This window comes from Sturnira hondurensis, unplaced genomic scaffold, assembly GCF_014824575.4.
Source record: "Sturnira hondurensis isolate 20B ecotype Veracruz unplaced genomic scaffold, ASM1482457v3 Scaffold0006413, whole genome shotgun sequence".
Lineage (NCBI taxonomy): Eukaryota > Metazoa > Chordata > Mammalia > Chiroptera > Phyllostomidae > Sturnira > Sturnira hondurensis.
Window position 1 is genome coordinate 20,743,630 of NW_028079044.1, and position 23,761 is coordinate 20,767,390.

At 41.5% G+C, this 23,761-nt stretch overlaps 1 protein-coding gene across 1 annotated transcript in view; it reads right to left on the reverse strand.

Annotated features, from left to right (window-relative positions):
* ANTXR1 (ANTXR cell adhesion molecule 1) overlaps positions 1 to 23,761 on the reverse strand; it is a 235,364-nt gene that overhangs the window by 140,473 nt on the left and 71,130 nt on the right. The window contains exons 8-9 of the mRNA XM_037048197.1: positions 23,557 to 23,637; positions 10,333 to 10,393 (exon numbers count right to left, since the gene is read on the reverse strand). Of these exons, the coding sequence (XP_036904092.1) occupies positions 10,333 to 10,393; positions 23,557 to 23,637 (142 nt within the window). The remainder of the gene's footprint in view (positions 1 to 10,332; positions 10,394 to 23,556; positions 23,638 to 23,761) is intronic.

The following is a 23,761-nucleotide window of genomic DNA, read 5'->3' on the forward strand; positions in this document are numbered from 1 at the left end:
GGACAGACTTAAAAGTTTTCTTTCTTCCTGGCATCAATCTGCCTGGCATGTGACTGATGATGCCCTTGGTTCAACAACACTGTCGAAGATTCTTTTTGTATTTTATTTACTCAAAATAAACCTATAGAAACCTATTTCTTTTAAAAAATATTTTATTTATTATTTATCTTTAGAAGGGAAGGGGAGGAGAAAGGGAGATATCAATGTATGGTTCCTTCTCAGGTGTCCCCTGCCAGGAACTGGCCTGCAACCCAGGCATGTGCCCTGACTGGGAATCGAACCGCGATCATGTGGTTCGCAGGCCTGTGCTCAATCCACTGAGCTACACCAGCCAGGAACCTATTTCTGATTTTAGTTTGAATGCTAGGCTTCCAGAAATTTGCCATTGAATGCTTTTGTTGATTAAAAATGTTTTCTGCCTCACTTCTGTGCCTACTCCTCATTTCCTCCAAGGTCAGCTGACAGAGAGAAGACTGGAAATGCAGGCTATATGCTGAGGTCTCTTCTCCAACAACATGTTCTAGCATTACCAGTGCAGCTGCTGAGTCTTCTACAAAAGAGGCTGCCCACATATCTGTTTGGCCCGACCTCATGGTGTTTAGGAAGAAAGACAGCAGGAATCCATGACGTGTCAATGGTGGAAACCCAACTCTTTAATCCCCTGGGCCTGAGAAGAAGATGGAGGAAGTGATGCTGCGGAAAACACAGGAGGAGGAAAGCAGGCGCAGATTCTGTGTTACTGCGCACATGTGGTTTCCAGAAGAGCCCAAACTTCTGACTCAGCAGCCTGACCAGAATGTCAGCTCCTCACACATGCAAGTTATGTAACAAAACCCTGTCAAATGAATGTGCCAGCAAGTGAGAACCAAGACACCCCAGAACCCGGACATAGCGATTACAACGTCGTCTATCCACAAAGCACTGAACCTGCTCTTCAAAATATGTACAGTGAAGTGTTTTTAGGCAGTTTGCACATTGGATTACAGCTCTTTCTGCCTAGGGCTTGCAGAGCTTTAGGAAATAATTTCTACTAGAAAACGATCTTTGATCTTTTAAGGTACATATTTTTTAAGGTATAGTATCTTTAAGACAGATGTTCATTATGATTCTTTCGTCACTCTTATTCTCAGTTCTAACTTAAGCTTCCTGATGGGAGAGGCCAACACTTCTGCTTCCTCAGAAGTTTGACTTCGTCTAACTCAGGGCTGAGTCAGTCTCAGTATAAGCTTATTGACTGAATAAATAAATAAGGCTTAGAAAGTGAATAAAGGCAAATGACGAGGTGGTTATTTATACAGGTGCCGGTCAGGTCTAATCTTGTTTATTTCCTGAGGATTAATAAGGTCAATGAATAAAAAGATGTTCAACACCATTAGTTTTTAGGGACATGAAGTCAAAGTCACAGCTCAAAATCACTATACTCGCTAGAATGGCTATAATGAAAGAGATGGACAATAACATGTGTTGGTGAAGAAATTAGAACCCTCATATACTGCTGGGTATGTGCTTTATAAAATAGTTTGGTAGTTCCTCAAAAAGTTAAGTAGAATTATGTTATGTCCAGAAATTCCATTCCTAGGTATATATCAAGAGAATTAAAAATGCAGGTCTACACAAGAACTTATATGTGTATGTTCATAGTAGCATTATTCATAATAGCAAAAAACGGAAATCCATCAACTGATGACTGTGGTATTATTACAAGGAAATATTATTCACCTATAAAATTCTGACACATGTTAAGGTGTGGACAAATCTTGAAAACATTATGCTAAATGGAAGAAGGCAGACACAAAAGGCCATATATAGTATTATTTCATTTATATTAAAACTCCAGATTAACAAATCCAGAAAATAGATTGGCTATTGCCAGGGCTAGAGGTAGAGGAAAATAGAGATGACTATTATAGGTTTCTTTTCGGAGTGAGGAAAATATCCAGGAATTAGACAGTGGTTATGGTTGTACACCTTTGTGAATATATTAAAAACCACTTAATTGTGCTTTTCTCCCCTTCATTAAACATTTTTGACTTCTGGCCAAGATGGAGTCACAGGTAGATGCGCTGTGCCTCCTTGTACAACCAAAAGAAGGACAACAACAAATTTAAAAACTAAAAACAACCAGAACTGCCAGAAAATAGAACTGTATGGAAGTCTGACAACCAAGGAGTTAAAGAAGAAACATTCATCCAGACCGGTAGGAGGGGTGGAGGCAGGCAGCCAGGGTGGAGAGGCCTTATGGCAAGGTGGTGGCTGGTGGAGTAGGAGGTCCCACATTTGTGTGCGGATAAACCAGGAGGAACAACTGGGGACCAAGACAGACCACAAAACCCAGGGTTCCAGTGTGGAGAAATAAAGTCTCAAAACTTATGAATGAAAAAACCTGTGGGGGTTGAGATGGGAAAACTCCCAGCCTTTCAGAAGACTTCATAGGAGAGACCTATGGGGTCATAGAATTCACACAAACCCACTCCCCTGGGAATCAGCACCAGAAGGACCCAATTTGCTTGTGGGAAGCAGGGGAAGTGACTGAATGCTGGCCCAGAGCTAAGCAAGTGGCACTGTTCCCTCTCTGACCATCCCCTCCCCACTCCACATAAGTACCCAAAGCAGTGACCTGGGTTGCCCTGCCCTGGCAAATACCTAAGGCTCCACCCCTTACTATGTAAAAGGCTTACCAAGACAAAAAGAATATGGCCCAAATGAAAGAACAGATCAAAGCTCTAGAAAAAATACAACTAAGTGACAAAGAGATAGCCAACCTATCAGATACACAGTTCAAAATACTGGTAATTAGGATGCTCACAGAATTGATTGAGTATGGTTGTGAAATAGAGGGAAAAATGAAGGCTATGAAAAATGAAATAAAGGAAAATGCACAGTGAACCAACAGTGATGGGAAGAAAACTGGGACTCAGATCAATGATTTTAGAGCAGAAGTAAGAAAATAGACATTCAACCAGAACAGAAGGAAGAAACAAGAATTCAAAAAAATGAGGAGAGACTTAAGAACCTCCAGGACATCTTTAAATGTTCCGACATCTGAATCATAGGGGTGCCAAGAGGAAGAGCGAGAAATGGAAAACTTATTTGAAAACATAATGAAGGAGAACTTCCTCAATTTGGCAAAGGAAATAGACTTCCAGGAAATCCAGGAAGCTCAGAGAGTCCCAAAGAAGTTGGACCCAAGGAAGCACACACCAAGGCACGTCATAATTAAATTACTCAAGATTTCAGGAATGCCTCTGTGGACTTCCGCCAAGATGGANATCATAGGGGTGCCAAGAGGAAGAGCGAGAAATGGAAAACTTATTTGAAAACATAATGAAGGAGAACTTCCTCAATTTGGCAAAGGAAATAGACTTCCAGGAAATCCAGGAAGCTCAGAGAGTCCCAAAGAAGTTGGACCCAAGGAAGCACACACCAAGGCACGTCATAATTAAATTACTCAAGATTTCAGAGAAGGAGATGATCTTAAAAGCAGCAAGAGAAAAGGAGACAGTTACCTACAAACAAGTTCCCATAAGACTAGCAGCCGATTTTTCAAAAGAAATTTTGCAGGCAAGAAGGGGCTGGAAAGTATTGAAAGACATGAAAGGCAAGGGCTTACATCCAAGATTACTCTAGTTAGCCAAGCTATTATTTAGAATGGAAGGGCAGATAAAGTGCTTCTCAGATAAGGTCAAGTTCAAGGAGTTCATCATCACCCAGCACTTATTATATGAAACGTTAAAGGGACTTATCTAAGAAAAGGAAGATGATAAAAAATACAAACAGTAAAATGACAACAAACTCACAACTATCAACAGCTGAACCTAAAACAAAAACAAAAACTAAGCAAACAACTAGAACAAGAACAGAATCACAGAAATGGAGATTACATAGAGGGTTATCGTCAGAGAGGAGGAAGGAGAAGAATGGAAGAAAATATGCAGAGAATAAGAAGCATAATTGATAGGTACAAAATCGACAGATGGAGGCTAAGAATAGTACAGGAAATGTGGAACCCAAAGAACTTGTATATACAACCCACGGACGCGAACTAAGGAGTGGGGGATGCCAGTAGGACAGTAAGTGCAAGGTGGAGAGTAATAAAAGGGGGGAAATGAGACAACTATAATAGCATAATCAATGAAATGTTTTAAAAGAAAAAATAACATCTTTATTGTATTTTTTCTATTACCATTTATCTCTCTATACCATTTTCCACCTCCACCCACCCCCTCCATGTCCATGAGTCCTTTCTCATTTTTGCTCTCTTTTTTCCTTTTTTCAATGGTGAATTTTATGGTATATGAATTTTAGCTCAATGAAAAAAGAGAAAAATTAAGGTCAGTGAATAGTTTGATAAACTTATTCCATTCTGTTCCCTCTTTTGTATCTCTTTCTTTTATTTTTTTGAAATCTGGAACTCATAATTTTGAAATAACTTTAATAGACTATCTTTCATTGTATTTGAGAATGAGACATCTCTATAATCTCCATTTTTTCTGTCTCCCAAGACTTTCCTGCAAAATTATTGTTAGTGATATTTCATTTTATGAGTAAGTTTGAATTTGATGTCTTAATATATGTTTAATGAAACATAAAATATAATATGGTGACTAATATACATTGAGTGCTTTCTGATGCCTAAATTATTCTAGAACTTTTAAAATTTTATAGTCATTTACTTATAACATCTTTAGTGAGGTATAATTGACATATAATAACTTGCATATCAAGTTTATAACTTGATATGTTTTGACATATGTATGTAATTGTGGGACTAGAACACAATTGAAATAGTGACCATATTCATCATCCTCAAAAGTTGCCTTGTGCCCTTTGTAATCTCTCCCGCCTGCCCCTTCCAACACCACTCCCAAAAGTTAGTAATTTTTGTCTAACTTCTTTTACTTAGCATAATTACCTTTAGAATTATCCATAGTTATTTTGATGTTATGCACAATGTATTCCTATTTACTGCTGTGTATTGTTCATTATTTGGATGAACCACAATTTGTTCGTCTATTTGCCTGTTGACGAATATTTGAGTCGTTCATAGTTTTGGCTATTGAAATAGAGCTGTTATAGACATTGTGTGCAAGTATTTTTCTAGATACAGATTTTCTTTTCTCTTGGGTAAATACCTAGGGCTAGAATGGCTAAATCACATGGCAGGTATGTATATGACTTTTTAAAAAAAACTGTCTAAACTGTTTTCCAAAGTGATTTTGTCATTTTACATTCTCACCAACAGTGTATGTGAATCCCTCCTTCAAACAGAAATCTCTTTAGATGAAAAGGAAGACAGAGGAGCGAGTTAAACAATCCATTCAGAGAGGTGTGGAAGGGCCAGGCGTGAGTGCTTTGAAAAGTAATGAAGAGGGAAAGAACTGAAACCACTATTTGATGTTGCTTAAATGTGTCTGTTCTGAAGCATCTAATTCCCAAATGGTAAACATGAAGCCTAAAACTCCCTTCCTTTCCTGCTACCTCACCCAATTTTATTACAAACAGCGGGGAAACGACACAGTGGGAATAATACAACTGCTTCTGAAATGACAATGTGAGGAGCTAATTATAACCTCCTTCCACTTCTGGAGTACAAAAGCTTCAAATGTGGAGCAGTTGGCAGATTGCACACTTAATTCCAATTAGTTCCTTCCTAGACTACTTGCTCACACAGCACACTGAGCACTGTTCAAGTTTATGGCCAACTAAGTGGGGCCCGGGGAATACTGGCTTAAGCAAAAGGGTGCTTTTCCTAGAGAGGAGCTAAATTAGGCAGGGCCAGTCCAACAATGGGTCAATTCTCCTAATTATACAGAGACTAATGTACAAAAATAGTTAATTAGGAACTTTTAAAAAGAGTCTGTATTGGCAGGGAAGCAGAATTATTTAAACGCAGGTAAGGTTAAAAAGGTGCTGTAAAGGCTCTCCACACAGCAGGTGACTTCCTACATGTTTTAGAGCAGGGACTGTAAATTCAGTGACAGAAGCACAATGCCAAATGACAACCATATGCTTGGCCTGAGTATTAGGTGACAATAAGGAGTGGTGAGGGTTATGGTGAACAAAAAAGAGTACATGCTTCTTTTAAAGTTATTCAATCTCTAATAATTATCTTGTAATAAACACAGGTCCAGCATGGCCAGATCTGATTTTTCAAAATGGGTTTTTTTTTAGATGAAATCAGATTTTTCAATGTTAGCAATAAATTTAACGTTTCTTAAAAAAATATGGAGTGGATCAAAAAGAACATGTGAGCAGACCCGTCAGGGTTTGTAGGCTGCCAGTTTAAAACCTCTGTCAGGGGGTTCCAGATCACCTCTTCTCTTATGGACATGCCTTTGTCAACACCATTCTTAAAATGTGGGACTTGAAACCGTGGTCTAAACCTGGAACAGCAGGACATGGAATTAGCTCTCTTGATCTGGACGCTGGATGGCTACTGAATCACCCAAAGACTACATCGGCTTTTATTTTTGTCAGAAATGAACTTGTCAGATATCAAGATAGCTATGATTCTCCTTGTTTTTTCTTTCCCCACATATTAACTAAGTCAGGTTTCCCTAAATCTGCCTCTAAGTGAAACTGGCTGTTTGAACCCAGGGCATTTTATTAATGCCCCATTAAATTTTACTCTAATATTTGCAGCTCAACATATGAAGCATCTGTGTTGGATCTCAGTGTTGTTTTCCGCCCAGAGCATTATCTCTCTGCCTCTCTCAGAGCTCAGTTTGCTGTCAGAACCATGGCTGCTGTTGTTGAGTCATTGGTGAAAGCCAGCGGAGATCACTGTCTTGGAGGAATGCAAGAGTGTCGGCCTGAGTGTCCCGAGCAGACAGGCCTGGTGGGGCTCCACATCAGCTGCTCTGGGGGCCAGGAGGGGATGTTGTAGGTTTTTTTTAAATATTAGTGAAAAAAGATTTTATTTATTTATTTTTAGACAGGGAGGAAGGGAGGGAGAAAGAGAGGGAGAGAAACATCAATGTGCAGTTGCCTCTTGGGTGCCCTGAACTGGGTACCTGGCCTGCAACCCAGACATGTGCCCTGACTTGAAATCGAACTGGTGACCCTTTGGTTCTCAGGCTGGTGCTCAATGCACTGGGACACACCAGCCAGGGTAGGAAGGGAAGTTTTTACAGAGAGTGAGGGGACTGAGAGATAAGGCTTTTGATAAAAGCAAATTCTACCTTTTTTCCCCACAGATCTGTCTAGGGCTTAGTCTCCCCATTATACTTGGAAATATAAACAACCTGTTAATTCCTTGTTCATTTTCTCTTCTAGCACATGAATAATGAATCATTTTGCAGGTACTCTGAACTCCATCAATATTCTCCCCATTTTTTCTTTTCAGTAGAGACACATACAGGCATGTTTTTCTCACGTAGGTATAATGCCATCAACATTAAGATTCTCACATTAGCCTTTAATCCTCACCAAGAGGACACCGATGATAATAATATCACCTGGTTTTGTATCACAGTTTTTGCTTTTCCAAGCACTTTCCTGTGAATCCCTGAGTCCTGGCAGTAGCCTAAAGAGGCTCCCCGAGCGGGTGTGCCTAGGTCTACTTGACAGGAGTTCGCAGTCACGGACAATAAAAGAGGCCCCAGTGCCGCAGGAATGCCGTGCTTCCAGAGAATGACCAGCAATAGGCCCTGAGAGAAATCCGTGGAAGAATTGTTGGTGTAAGGATTTCCTTTGGAAGTTTCATTTCCTTCTTAGTAAAGTTATTCTCAGATCAGCATGTTTTGGCTATTTTGATTCTAATTCAAGAAAGATGAGACGTTGGCTCTTCAAAACCTATGGTTAGCTCCCATCTCTGTGTCCTGTATTAATTTCTTCTGTGTGAGAAAAAAAGGAAATAGAACCGGGTAGTTGACTGACACAGGAGATGATTTCTTGTTTTAAAATATGTCATACTGTGCTTAAGCCAGAGATTTAAAAATTACTTAAAGTAAGTTTCCTCGGGTTAGATTTGCCAGAGGTTTGTCTATTTTACTGATTCTTCCAAAGAAAGAGCTCTTGGGAAAAAAATTCAATTAAATCACTTTAACTTGTTTAAATTTATAAATGCATTTTAATATTTTTCTTGTATTTTCTGTGGCTTTTAAAAATATCTTTTTTATTTTCTGTTCCATTTAATAAGAAATATATTCAAATCAATGAATTTCCTAGGATTAGTTCTTGTGGACCCTGATATTTCTGTGCCACATTCATTTTATATGTGTGGCCTTTTTATTGCCTCAAATACCTCAATGGTGGGTAAAGGAGATTTTAGATTACCAATCTTTTGATTCAGGAATTATTTAGGAAGATACTTTTCTATTGTCCAAGTCAAAGTTTTGTTTTCAGTTTGTCCTTGTTCTTTATCTCTTTGCCTATTAATTTCTAATTTTTCTTCATTTTAATTAGACGGTTCAAAAGAATGGTAATATCTTAAGGTGACGTGAAAGGAGGTATAAGGGTCAAACGGGCAAAAATCAGTGCAGCGTTTGTTGAAGGAATGTACGAATCAAGACATTCAGTCAACACTGATTGACTCCTGTTGAGTGCCAAGCACTCTATTGGGAAGTGGGGAGAAACAGGAGGGGACTTGATCGTGCTAGTGAATTAAGTGAATTGTATCCATTACCTTTAGACTCTCTGATTCACCACAAGGTCGGAACACATCCAGTAGGCTTGCTGAAGGAAAGGGTTTTAGTCTGGGTTTTTCTCATGAATGGGATAATTGTACAATTAGAAAACTTCCCTAAAAAACTCCCCTGTTTTCCAATTATTTTAAATGAAAAAACCATAAAAGTTGTGGAGGTAGGTTTACCTCACAGCTGGTGAGCCCTGGCTGAGGCTCCTCGCTGCACGGACCCCTTACCAAGCTCTGGCACTGGGCTCATGTGGTCCTATTCTTTTGTCAAATTTGCAAAGGTAAGATTTTTCAATTCTTTTTCTTAAAGAGGCTTTCCTGGATCTATTCTGTGGCAACAGCAACTGTCCCTGCCATCTGTCTTACCAGGTAGCAATTTATTTAGAAGTCAGGAGATAATCTCTGTGGATTGCTTTTCCTTGGCAAATGTACACATATCTGTGAATAGTCACCAAATATTAACAACTTTATATGTTTACTTATATACTTAATGTTTCATTGGTGGCAAATATTATTCAGTGCCTCTAATTCCTTTAAAGTCTTCCAGCTATTCCGAAATACAGCCAACAAACTGGATGGACTCTTTAAGGAATTGCTTCATTTATACCAATAATATTTGCCCTAAGGCATAAACATGTACAGTGTTTGAAAAAGCCTGCAAGTTCTTCTCCAATGCTTGTAAGATGGTATAATATATTTTATGTGATAGATCAATAACTAGCACTTGGTGTTTTGGAGACTAGAAGGTGATATTAACAGTGACCTCTCAACGGTGACAGACTCAAGTTCCCAAAGTGCAGGCACAGGGAGAGTTTATCTTTCTGTAGCTGCAGCACCCAGGACAGTGCCTGGCATTCAGTAGGTGCTTAACAATATTTTTTAAATAAATAAGAGTGATGGGTCCTGGCTGGTGTAGCTCAGTGGATTCAGCATGGGCCTGGGAAGCAAAGGGCCGCTGGTTCGATTCCCAGTCAGGCCACATGCCTGGTTTGCAGGCCAGGTCCCCAGTAAGGGACACATGAGAGGCAACCACACATTGATGTTTCTCTCTCACTCTTTCTTCTTCCCATCCCCTCTCTCTAAAAATAAATAAAAATATTTTTTAAAAATAAGAGTGATGGGAAACCTGATAGGAATTACACAAAAGAGCCAGCATGGCTGAAGTTTCAGGCAGTCTGTTACAATACGAAATAATAACAAGACCCTCAACTGAGATCAGTTACAGAAAATACTGTCAGAGAAGGCTGATTCTTAGTATAAATAGAGACTTCCTCTACAGTGGACAAATTATAACGGCCCTTTACTAGGACAATTGGAGTTGACAAAGACTATTTTGTGAGGACTGGTAGATTGAGCAATTAAGATCAATATGTTAGTTATGGGGAGAGGCCAGCGCCAATTAAGTGATTAAATATATCAACACCCTTCCAAGGGTGGCCTACCAGCACTGCGAGCAACTGGTGCCGGCTGGGCTGCATGAGCATGGAGGGTTAGACTCCACACAACTGACATGTGGCTTCTTTCTTTTATTTCCCCCCCAAAAGCAAATGTACTTGGCAGTTTCTGCTCCTCTCTCCACCCTTGCTCCTTCCTGCCTCACTTCCCCTCTTTCCCACCAATGAAGTCAATGTGTGATTTGAGCTCAAAGGATCTCAAACTAATTGTATGAGAGCCATTAGCACTTAACTTCAACCTACCTCCTGCACAGATGGTGGATGGTTCTGCTGCTAGAATTTCAATGCAGGACTTCTTCAAAATCTAAAAGGAAAGGAAATAAAGTCAAAGCCCAGGTTATTTTTATTAAAATAAAGGTTTCCTTTTAGTTACCAAGATAGGAAGATTCAAAGACACTATGCTACAGTGGGTGGGAAGTACTTTCCTAGTGTCCTTAATGTCAAACATTCAATGAGCCGACATCTTATTAGACACTGCCGGGTGTCCCTAAAGCTGTAAGAATTATTCATTCATATTCATTCATTTGTTCTTTTGGCAGACATTTATTGAATCTATATGCCAGACCTAGCTATGGGGAGTTTTGACCTCTCATTGGGGAGATAGGACTCACATCTGAAGAAATAAATAACAATGGCTGGTCATAAGGGGCAGAGAGAAGGCCATGAAGTTCATGGGGGAGGCCACTGAGGTCTGGTACGTTGGGAAAGACTTCACCCAACAGGTGGGTGCTGACGGAGGACTCCATCAGGTGGAGTGCAGTGAGTTAGGGGAAGGTCGGGGTCCAGACAGGGAATGGATGAGTAAAAATGAGAAAGTATAAATGCATAAATCTTCTTAGCTGGAAAAGAGCTTGAAAAGTGGAAAAAAAGAGAGATAACAGATAAAGCTGGAGAGGAGGATGGAGAATGCCCACCCTCTAGAGGATGATTTTCAGATTACGGTACTCTGTTCACTTTTTGTTGGAAGAACCTGGAAGAAGTTGTGAGAGAGGGTTTTGAAGGCTGCTTTGTTGTGCCCACTCTTCAGGGGGACCCTCATTGCCTCACTTAAGTGGAAATGGAGTGTTCCCCCAAGTGAGGCTTGTAGGGTTGGGTGGAGTGTGTGGAGGAACCCCATAACTGCTTAGGGACTCAGTAAAGAAGGCTGCTTCTGGCCAAAGCAGAGTTTCTAACTGGTAGGGTGTAAGCTTCTCTCCACCATTTGTAAATCCTGTCTCTTATTTAATTTTGATTGTGAAATTTCAACCATGCATTTGAAGTAAGTATAGGACAATTTACCAAGTAAATGCTGTACCTTTATTCGGGCCTTAATTTGGAAATTGATATAAGTTGCATTAGGCTGAAGGAAGCCATTTTTCCACTTATGAAAGGGGCATTTGTTAGAGGAATTGATAGTTAAATTATAAAACTTAATGTCAGCAAAAGAAAAATCATCATTTTGCATTGGGAAACACTTATGTTAATGTATTTACCTATATATGCTACTTTGTTCAAGCTTAAGTAACACATACACCATGAGTTACAATCAAATAAAAGATATAATAAATTACGAAAGGGGAGGGAATAGATTAAAGGGAAAATAAGGGAAGCTGAAATAAGGAGTGTGAACATCATAGAAAAAATATGCTGTGAGGAGTTGGTTTCCTTGCTAGGAGTGGCTCATGGATTTAGTTCTAAGCTTTCTAGTAGCAAATGAGGGCAGGTGATATTTATGAGATTCTCAATCTGTAGAATAAAAACAAGCTGGCTTCTCAGAAGAGATAATATTTACCCATTCCAGAGGGATATCGGGGCGTCCTCATAGAGAAGCGTTGTGAAAGGAAATGAACAACATGCTTTAGAAAATCTTTATCTGATGTGCAGATGGGATTTAATCCCAAGACATTAAAATGTAGTCATTGAAACAAGTTCCCTCATGACCATGCATTGTGAGTAGCTCTATATACCTGAAAGTCATTAAAGCAGTATTTCTTTTTTTGACAGTTCTAAAATGCAGGTTCCCCCTGACAGTCCTTCCCATTCTCACACAATTTAAAGGCATTTCCATACTTTGATCCTGCTATTTGTTTTCAGCTTCCCTCTGATTTCACATCAGGAAGCAACATGTGTCTTTCTGTCAGCTTTTGCCTTCTTTTTCGGCCTCTGGCTTAGCCAGCCCCCTGTCATTCTGACTTGGGATCAGGGACCCCAAGCACAGATCCTGGGCATCCATCTTTCCCTCCGCCTGGCTTCTCCCTCCTCCCTTCCCTAGGGCTGGTCCAGTCCTTTAGGTCTCTTATGTAGGCAGCCATGTCCTAGGATTGACTGGGGCTTACCAAGATCTTGATGTACCGTGATTCATACTCCAGGTGACAACTGACTGACTTCAATTGTGACGACTGTTCACCCCCGAGTTTGCTGTCACTGGGCTCTTCCTGCCCGAAGGGCTGGCTCAGGCAGTGGCTGCCATGACTGGGGGAGGTAACCACCCACTCTAACATTTCCTCAGGCCAGTCTTCAAACAGGCCATGTTGGAAGAAACAGAGTTCACCCATATGGAGTAACTTATTAAATAGTGGCATCAGAACAACCATGAAGCTATTTTTGATGTTTTAAACAAAAATTCCTAAGGCATTTGGCATCCCTTAATAAATCATTCTATCGTCCACAACAAAAGATTTCAAAAACAGTTTAAGAGTAAAAATTGAGCTATTGGATCTATTCTGTCCCCATCCCCAACTCCAAAACACATAAACGAAATATTTTCACCCATGTAAGTTCTTGACTTTGAACCAATCTTTTTGAATCAACTCTAATACTTAACCAAGGGTCAGTAAAGGAAACGCCCATGAATCTTTGGCCACAAAGACACACTGAGCAGGGTTTGTCACAATAAACACACGCTGTATTATTCCCTCAAAGTGTCTGCAATTAGCTGATAAATCTAAGGAGTGCATGAAGGGCCAAAAAATGTCAGCCAAGCGCTGTGCTTCAATCCAGTAAAAACACAACTTTCCCAATCTTAACTTAAAACATCTGGAAGAAATGCATTGCAGCCAACAGTAAAATTTATCAATGAGGGGGAAGGGCAGGATTTGTCTGAGCCTTCTATTAATTTGAAATGTCTGCTTTCAAAAGGTAGGAAGTCACAGTGGCACTGGGTGGATTTTGGGGGGTTCCCTGGGTTATTAGCAGCCCAGACTGTGCAGTAATCTGTCTGCCTGAAGTTCCCCAGACAGCAGATCAGCTTAGGGTCTGGATACCACATGGAGGTGGGGAGGTGAAGGACCTGTCCCCCACTAGAGCAGTAGCAGGCATGGAAGCGTTGTGGAGCCAGCACCAGGGTCCTGCCGAAATGAAATTACTAGATGGAGTGGAAGGGACTCCCACAGAGGGTGATGTCAGAGCTGAGAGTGTAGCAGGCCTGTGATGGAGACTGGTTCAGACCATCAAGTGCCTCAAATATTATCTAATGCGAGGAGTTGGTCCTGGCCCTGGTCTTGTACTTAGCTGACCTATAGTCCTTGACAAATCCTTTAGCTTTTTTGAACTCCAATTTTGAGTAGTTTAACATACTGAGTAACAGCTTGGAATCTGGAATCCAATTGCATGGGGCAGCTCACTCACAAGCTGTGTGACCTTGGGCAAGCAGCATAATCTCTGAGTTTCCGGTTCCTCAATTGTAGAAGTGGGATAAGAAGAGCGACTAATGCATAGGGCTGTGGAGCTGGGAAGACTGAATGAGATAACATAGACAAAACCTATGGCACAGTGCGTGGAATCTGGTAAGTAGGTCCTCAACTAATGGTAGCTAGTGTTGGTAAGAAATTGGACTCTGGAGACAGATTTGGGCTCTGAATAAATTTATGTTCAAATCCAAACTCCACCCCTTACTGGCCATGTGGACTTGGACAAGTTACTAAAATCCTAAACCTCAGTTTCATCTTCTGTAAACTAGGGATAAGGAAAACAATGGCCTGAAAGGGCTGTATGTTGGCGAAATAAATAAGAGACACGAATATAGATATTTAGTTTGTAAAGTCAATTCGACTTGGGTGGCAAAATTTGTATTGGATTGGAGGGTAGAGAGTGAGATTCAAGGAAATCTGACAAGGTGTTTGTTAATGGACAGAACAAACACATGTGATTGGTCAATAGATGGTTATTAACAACTCTTGGGCCACCAGCCAGGATGTGTCCTTCATGAAGAATTTCACCAAGAAATGTGTGCAGAACATCCTTAGTCGTAAAGCACTTAGGAGAATATCTGACATACAAAAGTAGGTTTACAGTTGTAAGTATGTGAAACAGTTTATTCTTGTATGATCATTCACTAATTCTTGTACTACTTTCCATATGAACAAGTGTAAGCTTACTTTTGCTCACCCCTGTATATTCAGTCCGCAACCCATGGTAGCTGTTACTGTTACTTTTGTTATCACCGTTGCCGCTGCAATCCCTGTTGGGCCAAGATAGCAGCTCATATATGCTTCTATCCCATCACCCACCACTGGCCTGGTGCTTAATTTGTTGAAAAAAATAATAAAGACAGCTAGTATTTTCCTGTCCCATTTTTTAAAGATTTCAAAAGGCAGATCTATGGGGAGGCATGTTCAAAATCCACAGAGAACTATACAAATGTGACGTGCTGCTACTGGTATCGTCACTGTCGCACATCTCATTAAATTGTTGGCAGAGAAAGAGAGGCAGCAAATGCAAAAGAACTTTGCCAAGTAATAAGAGCTATTCCATATATTTAAAGTGAAATCCATTGTGGAAGTTCAGGTTGTATACAAGAGTTTATTTTTGGGGACTCTACAAACCTAACGTCCTTTTTCATAAAGTTCTCAGTTTATATAGAGATTTTGCAAGAATCCTTAAAGGATTATAAATATTTGCATAGACTTATTAGGAACACCTCTTTTGCCATAAGCACCTAACTTTTTTTTTTCTGATTGCACTGCCTCCTTTCCAAATAAACAACCAGTCTTTATTTACTTGGCCATTTACTGTTAGAGAATTTGTGTGTGTTAACTCATTTGCTTCTTCCACACATCTTTCAGGTCTTACAGAGCATGTTGCTTGGTGTCTTATTTGTCATGCAGGGCACATTCTGCTTGTAAGATGTTGGGGGGTGGGGGTTGGAATAGGCATCTAGGGCAGTTAACTACCTGCTGACTGATCACCCCTGTCTAGTTCTCTAAGACGAAACCTAGTTTTCCTTTACCTCACTCTCTCTGTTTAGTGCGGGTTTTGCCACCTAAGTCCTGATGATTTTAGTAATGAAATATTTCTGTATCCACCCACATTTTAGTATAAATTACCATCTTTCAGAGGACTTGTCATGGTTTATAATTATATATTTATTTATGGATTGCTTGGTCATTGTCATTCTTCCATAAACTCAATGAGGGCAAGGGTTAGATTTGTGTTTATCCACTACTATGTCCACAATGCCTAACCTGTCACATAGTAGGCACTAAGTAAATATTTATTGAATAACTAAATGAATACATGGCACAATTTCTGCATGGCTTCATAAACTGGCATTCTAGCATCTTATGTAGTGGTCTTCTGTCTTCCCTGTAATTAAAACTTACGGTCTTCTGAATGCAAGGCCACATTTGGCATCTTGTAACACCTCTTTCTTCTTATTACACACCACCATCTTTGGGGGCCACCTTCCCAGGATGCCTATCTTGATACATTCATTTTTTTAAGGGCATGCCTTGGAGAACAACAATGCTGTGGGTGTTATCCTATCTTCATGTCTAAGATCTAGACTGGCCTGCTTTTTAGAAGGCCTTGACGCCTCCACTCGGCAAAACCGTGGAGGTCTCTGTGGCAGCGACACTCAGGCTCTGTCAGGAGGGCCACAGACACTGTGACAGCTGATGGCAGGACGCACATCAGGTAAGCCTGGGGAGCACTGATTTTAGTTTAAAAGGCCAAGCCTGGGACATGACAGGCTCATCTGCATCTTCAGGAATAACTCCATGAATTTTGAAATTACAGCAGGTCTTCTTCTAATAACATCATTTTGTTCAGCGTTATTTCATTATAACATCTGAAATGCTGTAAAAACTCCTGTTTATATCAATTAACCTATGGTAAAATTGGTTTCAGTACACGTCATTTCATTGCAGCTCTAAGAATCCGTTGACAACATTAAATGAGGACTTAGTGTATCCACTCCACACTTTAAGACAGTAATTACACTTACTGTTGACTACGGACATCATCCTATATCCACATCTTTCTACAAAATCTGAATTTTTTTTAAAAGGTTTTATTTATTTATTTATCCTTAGAGGGGAAGGAGAGAGGGAGAGAAACACCAATGTATGGTTGCCTTTTGTGCATCCCCTGCTGGGAGTTGGCCTGCAGTGGCCTGCAACCCAGGCATGTGCCCTGACTGGGAATTGAACTGCGATCCTCTGGTTCACAGGCCTGTGCTCAGTCCACTGAGCTACACCAGCCAGGTACAAAATCGGAATTTAAAATAAAAGTTTACTGTTATGCACACATCTTTCTGGGACTCATATATGATTTTATATATACTCATACATTATACCAAATAAATACTCTAACCTGCAAGAAAGGTTTTTAAGGTTTTACTGAATTTTGGACAATAAAGCAAAAGTTTCTTCCTTGAGTGGGGGCACCCAGCTCACTCAAATGAATGCTGCTCTTCGCTTGCCGGTTTCACAGTTGAGAAGAATCTGCCGTGAAGGAACACAGGACAGATGAGGCTCTGAAACTGAGGAAATTCATTTTTTTCCACTAAACCACTTTCCTGTTTTCAGAAGGAAAGCTCAGATAGCTGTGAACTTCAATGCGTGGTTTATTTAGTAAGACGAGCTTGTTGACCTGAATATTGGCTAAGTCAGTGGCCCCTGCAGACAGCATTTTCACTGGATTTTGTTCTAAATTCTACTGTTGCTTTTACAGTGGATCTTAACAGATTCCTAGATATGGGAGGGGGACAGGGGGGCACTGAGGATTAATTGAGCATGGCTTTCTGCGATCTTTGTAGCCTCTTCAAGCTATGGGAATTTTTATTACACTTGGATTTTTTAATAAGCCAAAGATAACTAATAGCTTAGTTGGAATGCCTGGCCTGAAAGACCGCAAAGTCTGAGTCTAATTAATGACTGCTAAGGCACATAATTTTTTCAAAAAGATTTTCTGCTCACTACAGAAACTACAATTGATTCTATTTCTGTTTCCAGGACTGCAAATGAGCGTGGAACCCAAAATGCCATCTCTTAGAGATATTATCTTGGAAGAGAGGGTAGGGGAAGGACTGAGGGGATTTTATAAGACACAGAACCACACAAATGCCCCTTGTCATGCAGTGTAGGTCATGAAGGGTGTGCAACCCTCTGGGCTGCTTCACAATGAATAAATGGGCACAGCACAACATTGAACACCATGGGAAAGATGACAATTGGGGCAGTCTCTGTGGTCACACAATTTGGCAACAGACCCAGAGGAACGGCACAGAGCATGACAAAGATCCAAGAGCCAGGCGAATGGTTCCAACATTGGCGGAGCTCAAAGCAGGGAGGGTTTCTGGTGGAGAAGTGACCAGGGCAGGCTCCATGGAGAATAGAAAACTAGATCAGGGCCTTGAGGCAGCATTCAAATGAGGCAAAGAAGGAGAATGGGTTTCATCCAATCAAATGAGCCCAATTTAAATGAAGGGTGGCTGCTATAGAAATGGTCCTCCACCTCTGAGAGCTCTGGAAAGAGGATTGGTTCAGTCAAGACAGGTACTTTCCAGGACCGTGGAATGAAACCCTGAGCAGCACCTAGTAGGATCTTGGAAGAGTAGGTGGAACGAAGGCCATAAAGACAGGCTTTGCCTTCTGTCGTAGCTTTGCTAGGAACTGGGCCACATTAGGGGCTACATTTCTTTAACCTTCCCATGAGCGGAAGGGAGAGGTCAGCACAGGACATGGTTTTCGTAAAGAAAATAAATACGTATACACCATGGAATAGATTTACTCCTCAGTTTTGCTGATCTTATAGCTTCTTTGATAACAAGGATGTTCATGCCAAAACTTGCAAGAAATTCTTGCAAATATAGTTGTTTGCTCAATACTTGATGTCGATCAAACATGTGCTGACTTACCCTCCCATTAATAAGCCTGATGAAAGCTCAAATATTTATTCTAAGGAAATGCTCCTAGATGGAGATGGCTTGGTGCCAGTGCCTGGGGCTTTCTTCTCAAGACTGGGTGCCTGGTTCCAGGCACTGCCCTCAATTGCACACACAGAGGCAACAGCTGGGAGGAGGAGCTGGCATCTCAGGACCCAGGCCAGGTGCTGGGATTCAAAGCTGCAGGCCAATTTCAGTGTTATTTGAACCCAGCTTTCAGGCAGGTTCCCATTTCACTGCCTGCTGCACTTCTGATAAAGAAACAAACACCCGGAGCCTGGTTGGACCTTTGCTTCATATTTTGACTTGAGGGCTGGCACTACACTTACTAGCTGTGGTCACTGGAAATTCCCTGAAGAAGCCACAATAACAGAAGGCAAAGGAATAGTTTCTTCCTTTATAGTTTTACTGGCTTAAAGGGCTGCAATCTTCCAACCAACCAAATTTTGTCTTATAATTTTATGGACCGGATTCTGCAAAAGCAAGTGGGAATACTGTCCTCAGAGGCAGAGTCCTGATCAAGTGTGGAGAGAAAGATAGTCCTTTCAGCCAGTGTCAAACTGCCAGCTTCTCATAATGATGGAAATTCATCCACTGAGCAGAGCTTGGGATTTTCAGAGATGCTGTCCACCCAGCAGTAAAAGGCGAAGAGCTCTCCCGCCCACCCACAGTCCACTCAGGTCACACCACCTGGACCTGGTCTTGCTTCTACTAGAAGTGGGTGAGCTGCATCAGGCCATTTCACAATTTTGGTTGTCAGTGTCTCCCTCTCGGCCATGGAGCTGCTTCCTGGCCTAGACACATTATTCAGTAGAACACTGGTCATTCTCTTCATGGCCATTGGAGACAGACCTGGGTTTAGTCTGGATCACACAGCCCTAATGACGCGTGGCCTTGGACAGGTTAGCGAATCTCTCTGTGCCTAGGGTACCTGCTTCTGTAAAAGCAGTAACAATATCTACATTAAATCATGGTCATGAGGATTTGGTGACTGTGTACAATGATTTCCATGGTGTCTAGCACACAAGAACTCACTAAATGGTGGTATTTTTAGTTTTCCTTTCCTAAGGAAATGAGTCATGGAACTGGGTTCCAACCCTGTACTCCCCATTACAGCTGTGGGCTCTTGAGTAGGTTATCTGAGCTTCAGTTTTGTTACCTGTAAAACTGGGAATAAGAATACTTCCTTCACAGGGTTGTTATGATTTTTAAATGGGATGGTGTTAAATGGGATAAAAGAAAAATGTTTGGTCCCAAGATCTTTTATCCACAGCTGTTGATTTCTTTCTGCCTTTTCCCTATGTCACACCAATGGGAAACTGAAATGGAAAACAGGTAAGAGCACTTGGAAAAATAACATATTACACAAATCCGACACATGAGGACTTCTTCCTTAAAATAGAGAGGATTGAGGAACAGTGAAAAGACTAAAACACAGGAGTCAGATTGAGGAAACAGAGAATCCAGGGACTTGACGAATCTAGGACTGAATGGTGATTTTTCATTTCCTCAGACATTCACAGCTGAGTACTGTAGAAAGAGCAGGATTTCTGCAGCCAGACCCAGGTTCAAATCCCCCCTCCACCATATGAGCAGGCAGACTTGGGGCAGTTTTTCCAACCCTCCTGCACCTCACTTTCCTCACCTATAAAATGGAGACAATGAGTCCTTTTTTAGAGAGAGGTTTTTGAAGTGCCTAGCAGAGGAGTTAGTGCAGAGATATTCAATAAATCATATCATTTTTTCTTCTTCTTTCTGGGCCTAATTATTATTGATCCTCAGTGTCTATTTATTTGTCACCTAAAGGGAGTACGGATAAAATGCCACGACCTCTAGATTCCCTGAGAATCTTGATTTCAAGCATGATTGTCCTATCGTCAGACTTTACATCTGGCTACAATTTCCCACTCTCCCCACAGTAAAATACCATGACCTTTGAGGCTCCACATGATTTAGCCTCTCCTTGCTTCTTCACTTCATCTTCAGCCATCCTCCACCTTAAGTATTGCCCTTCTTACATCCTATACCCTCATGGGGCTCCACTCGGCCGGGGCCATTCCATCCATGCTCTTCCAATGAACAGCTCCATTTCCTCCTTCAGGTCATCTCTTCAAAAGAGCCCGTGTTGAAGGGGTCAACCCCTTCACTTGTAATCTTGGTACTGTGCTATGTTACTTCTTTTATACCATATATCACAGTTTTAATTATACACATTCATTTACTTGTTTTTATGTGTCCCTTCCGCTAGATGATAAACTCCACCAGGGCAGAGTCTCTCTGTCTGCTTTACTGGTAATTGTATGGCCAGAGTCCACCATAAAAGGTTTTCAACAAGTACTTCATGAGTAAATAAATATTAGCCCCTGCATCCTAAAAATAAACTCATTATGGGCAGAGAACTTTATAAACCATTTGAGCTTATTGAAAGCCACCCTGCACTCTTATTTTGGATGATTAAGCCCAGTCCTACTCTATTATGAGAAAATGATCGGCCACAAAACTACAGCCATGGGAACGAGCTGCATTAGATGCTTCAGATGGGGGAACATGGGAGCTTTCTTTTCAGTATCCAGAAGGAGAAACGAACCTACTCCGTAAAAATAGCCAGCTTTCAGCCCATAATTATTTCTGTCTGACTTGAGAAAGATGAGCCCTGCTGTGCTTGTCCCTGTTTCTCTGTCCAGGCAAACAAATGAACAACCACCACAAATATGGGTTTCAAGTACTGGAAGGATGGAAACCACCGACATAACTCCCAGATAAAAGTTCCTAAGAATGTTATCATTCAGCTAAAAGTTTGGAGTCTCAAATTATTATTATTTTTTCCCATTGGGGATACATTTTTGCTAAAATTTCTTAAACTTCTTTGGAGTTATTTCCATTAGGGGGTAAGCAGAGCTTTATAAATACCCAGGCTCAAGTTAATCTTGGGTAAGTTGCTAAGGTTGAAATATTTAAGGACAACAGTGACCTCTGCAGATAATAATAATACTTGAGGGGGAACCCACTCTTGAACGAGGCAGGCATATGCCCCTGTTCAGAATCCAGCCCTCTGCAGGCAGGACATCTGTAGTAGCCTCAGTACAGAGCTCCTGCCTCTGGGTCTCCTCTCTCTTCTAAATACACACTGCCCTCGGATTCTCTGCTTAAATATCTCTTGTTAGACATTCAAAATGTTTCAGTGATTACACCACTAAGTTGAAGTTAAAGCCTCTTCAGGACTCCTGTCAATCCAACCCAATGTCTCAGCTTATTTCCCACTACTCCCAGCTCTTTTACCCAAACTCTCCCACCAGACAGACAGGTGTATTTATTGTCCTCGGAAAATGCTTTGCTCTGGGCTAAGGTCATGTCATCTCTTCTCTGGTGTTGCCCATCATTCTTCCTTGGTGGTTCAAGGCTCAAGTCTACCCTGCTTTCTCATGAAGACTCCAGCCCAGAGTCATCCACCTCCGAGCTTCCAAAAGATTCATGATCAAGCCGCAGTCCTGCTGTTCATCGTGTTGTGCACCATTTGGGCTTTGTTTTATATGGTTATTGAAGTTCTTGTTACTTATGTTGTTAAGTACACCCTACTGACCCCAGGAGTCATCTACAGCTGGGTATCCTCACCTGGGGGTCCATAATTGGGACTGATGCTTCTTTATCCTGTCAATTATTTCCGCTTTATGGTTAAGAGAGTTTGACTGAGTATCTGTTCCTGGCAAACAAACACATCTTGAAAAAGATGACTGTCGTATGTACATGTGTAAGACAGGAATTCCCAGCAAGATATGGGGTCACCTGTCATAAACCTGAAAACTGAAGGTCACATATTCCGATAGTCTGAAAGTACACCTGGGGCATTTATTTAAAAGCACAGATTATAACGATGCAGATTCCTGGGTCCCAGCCCATACCAACTACAAAAGAAGCCCTTGAGAATAGAACCTGTATTATAAACAAAATTCCCAGGTGATTTCTATGTATGTTCAAGAAAACTAGAGGATTGGGGGAATCTGACTTTAATGTCTCTCATATGATGGTGAAGAGATATAGGAGAGGAAGTAATTCATATGCCTTGAGTACATAGCAGTAGGGTGTCTGGAAAGATATTAAGTATTTTCACCAGTGTCATCTCTTGAATCCTTAAAGAAGTCTATGATAGAAGTCTTATCATTGAACCCTAATACAAGTAAGAAAATAAGTGAAATAGTTCATCTCAGGATCTATAAATGGTAACTTGCTGGGCCAACATTTAAACTCTGGGCCGACCAGCTCCAAAGTTCTCACTCCCCACTCTGCTGGTGTTCTTAGCAAACCTTGGAGGGAGGGAGGGGGAGCACAAAGGCACGTCTGTGTTGGAGGTTTCCTCGTGCCAGTCTGGGGGAGCTGGGCAGGTCCTGAGACCCCGGCTGGCACACCACTGTGTGCCAAGACTACCCTTGACATTTTAAGAGGACAGTGATCTTCAGAGCTCTGAATTTGCATCCTAAACCCTGGGTCCCGAGCCCAGTGAGCTCCAAGTGGAGAAACCACCAGCTGTCTTCCTGGTCCTAGAACTTAAAGGCAGAAGCTGCAGTGTCTCTGGACTTTATTACAGGTGCAGCAAACACACTGACCTCTGGCTGAGGCTTTAAAGACCAGCGTCATCCAATACACCAGGTGGACCAAGGGCCTGGCCTCTGTGTGCAAGGTGGAAAAGAGAGGCTCTGGAAGCCCCAGTGTCCTGTTCACTGACTGGAAAAGGGTGGTTAAAAAACCAGGGACGGAAAGGAGGGCTGGTGATTGTGCAAACCCTGAAGAACACTGCAGCCCTAATACTTGGGGACTAGAGGTCTTAAGCAGGGGTTCCATTAAAATTACCTGGGAAGATCTTAAAAACTCCTGCTCTAAGTGACTTCAATGGGTAGCCAAAGTAGAGAACCACTGGTTGAAAGTGCCCCCAGTGGCCAAGTGATGCTGGTTGAACCTGCAAATTCTCTGAGGGTAGTTTGCATGCAGTCAGGCTTGGGGAAGCTGAGGTCTGTCAATTGTATACCATCAGCCACAGCCTTTCCAGCCTAAGAACTGGGGGCTGCCTGAGTTTGGCTGGCTGCCAGAGCAGGGTTCCCTTCACTTTTTCATTTTCCCTTGTTGGGAAGAATTGGCACGGGAGAAGGAAAAAGAAACAGGTGTGAAAGGCAGGAAGTAGAAGTGGGATATGACGAAAATGAAAATATACAAAGGAATGTTCTCTCAAGCAGAAACACACCAGCTTCAGAAAGATGGAATTGCAGTATTCACAGCAGATCAGGGGCAGAAAGTGCCCGAGCATTCAGTCTCAAAGGAGGGGCTCTACTCACTGAGTGGATGATGCCTTGCAGGGCCTGAAAGCCGTCATTTACAGGAAATACATGGTCCTTACTGTCCGCAATCCGGGCCAGCTGAGAACAAACACACACAGATGTGTCGAGCTTGGATGTGGAGAACTGAGGAAAGCCAATGGGTTCAGGGGACTCCACCTACTTTTAGGACCCAGGGGAGCTCAAGGCTTGGACTTGGCTCAGG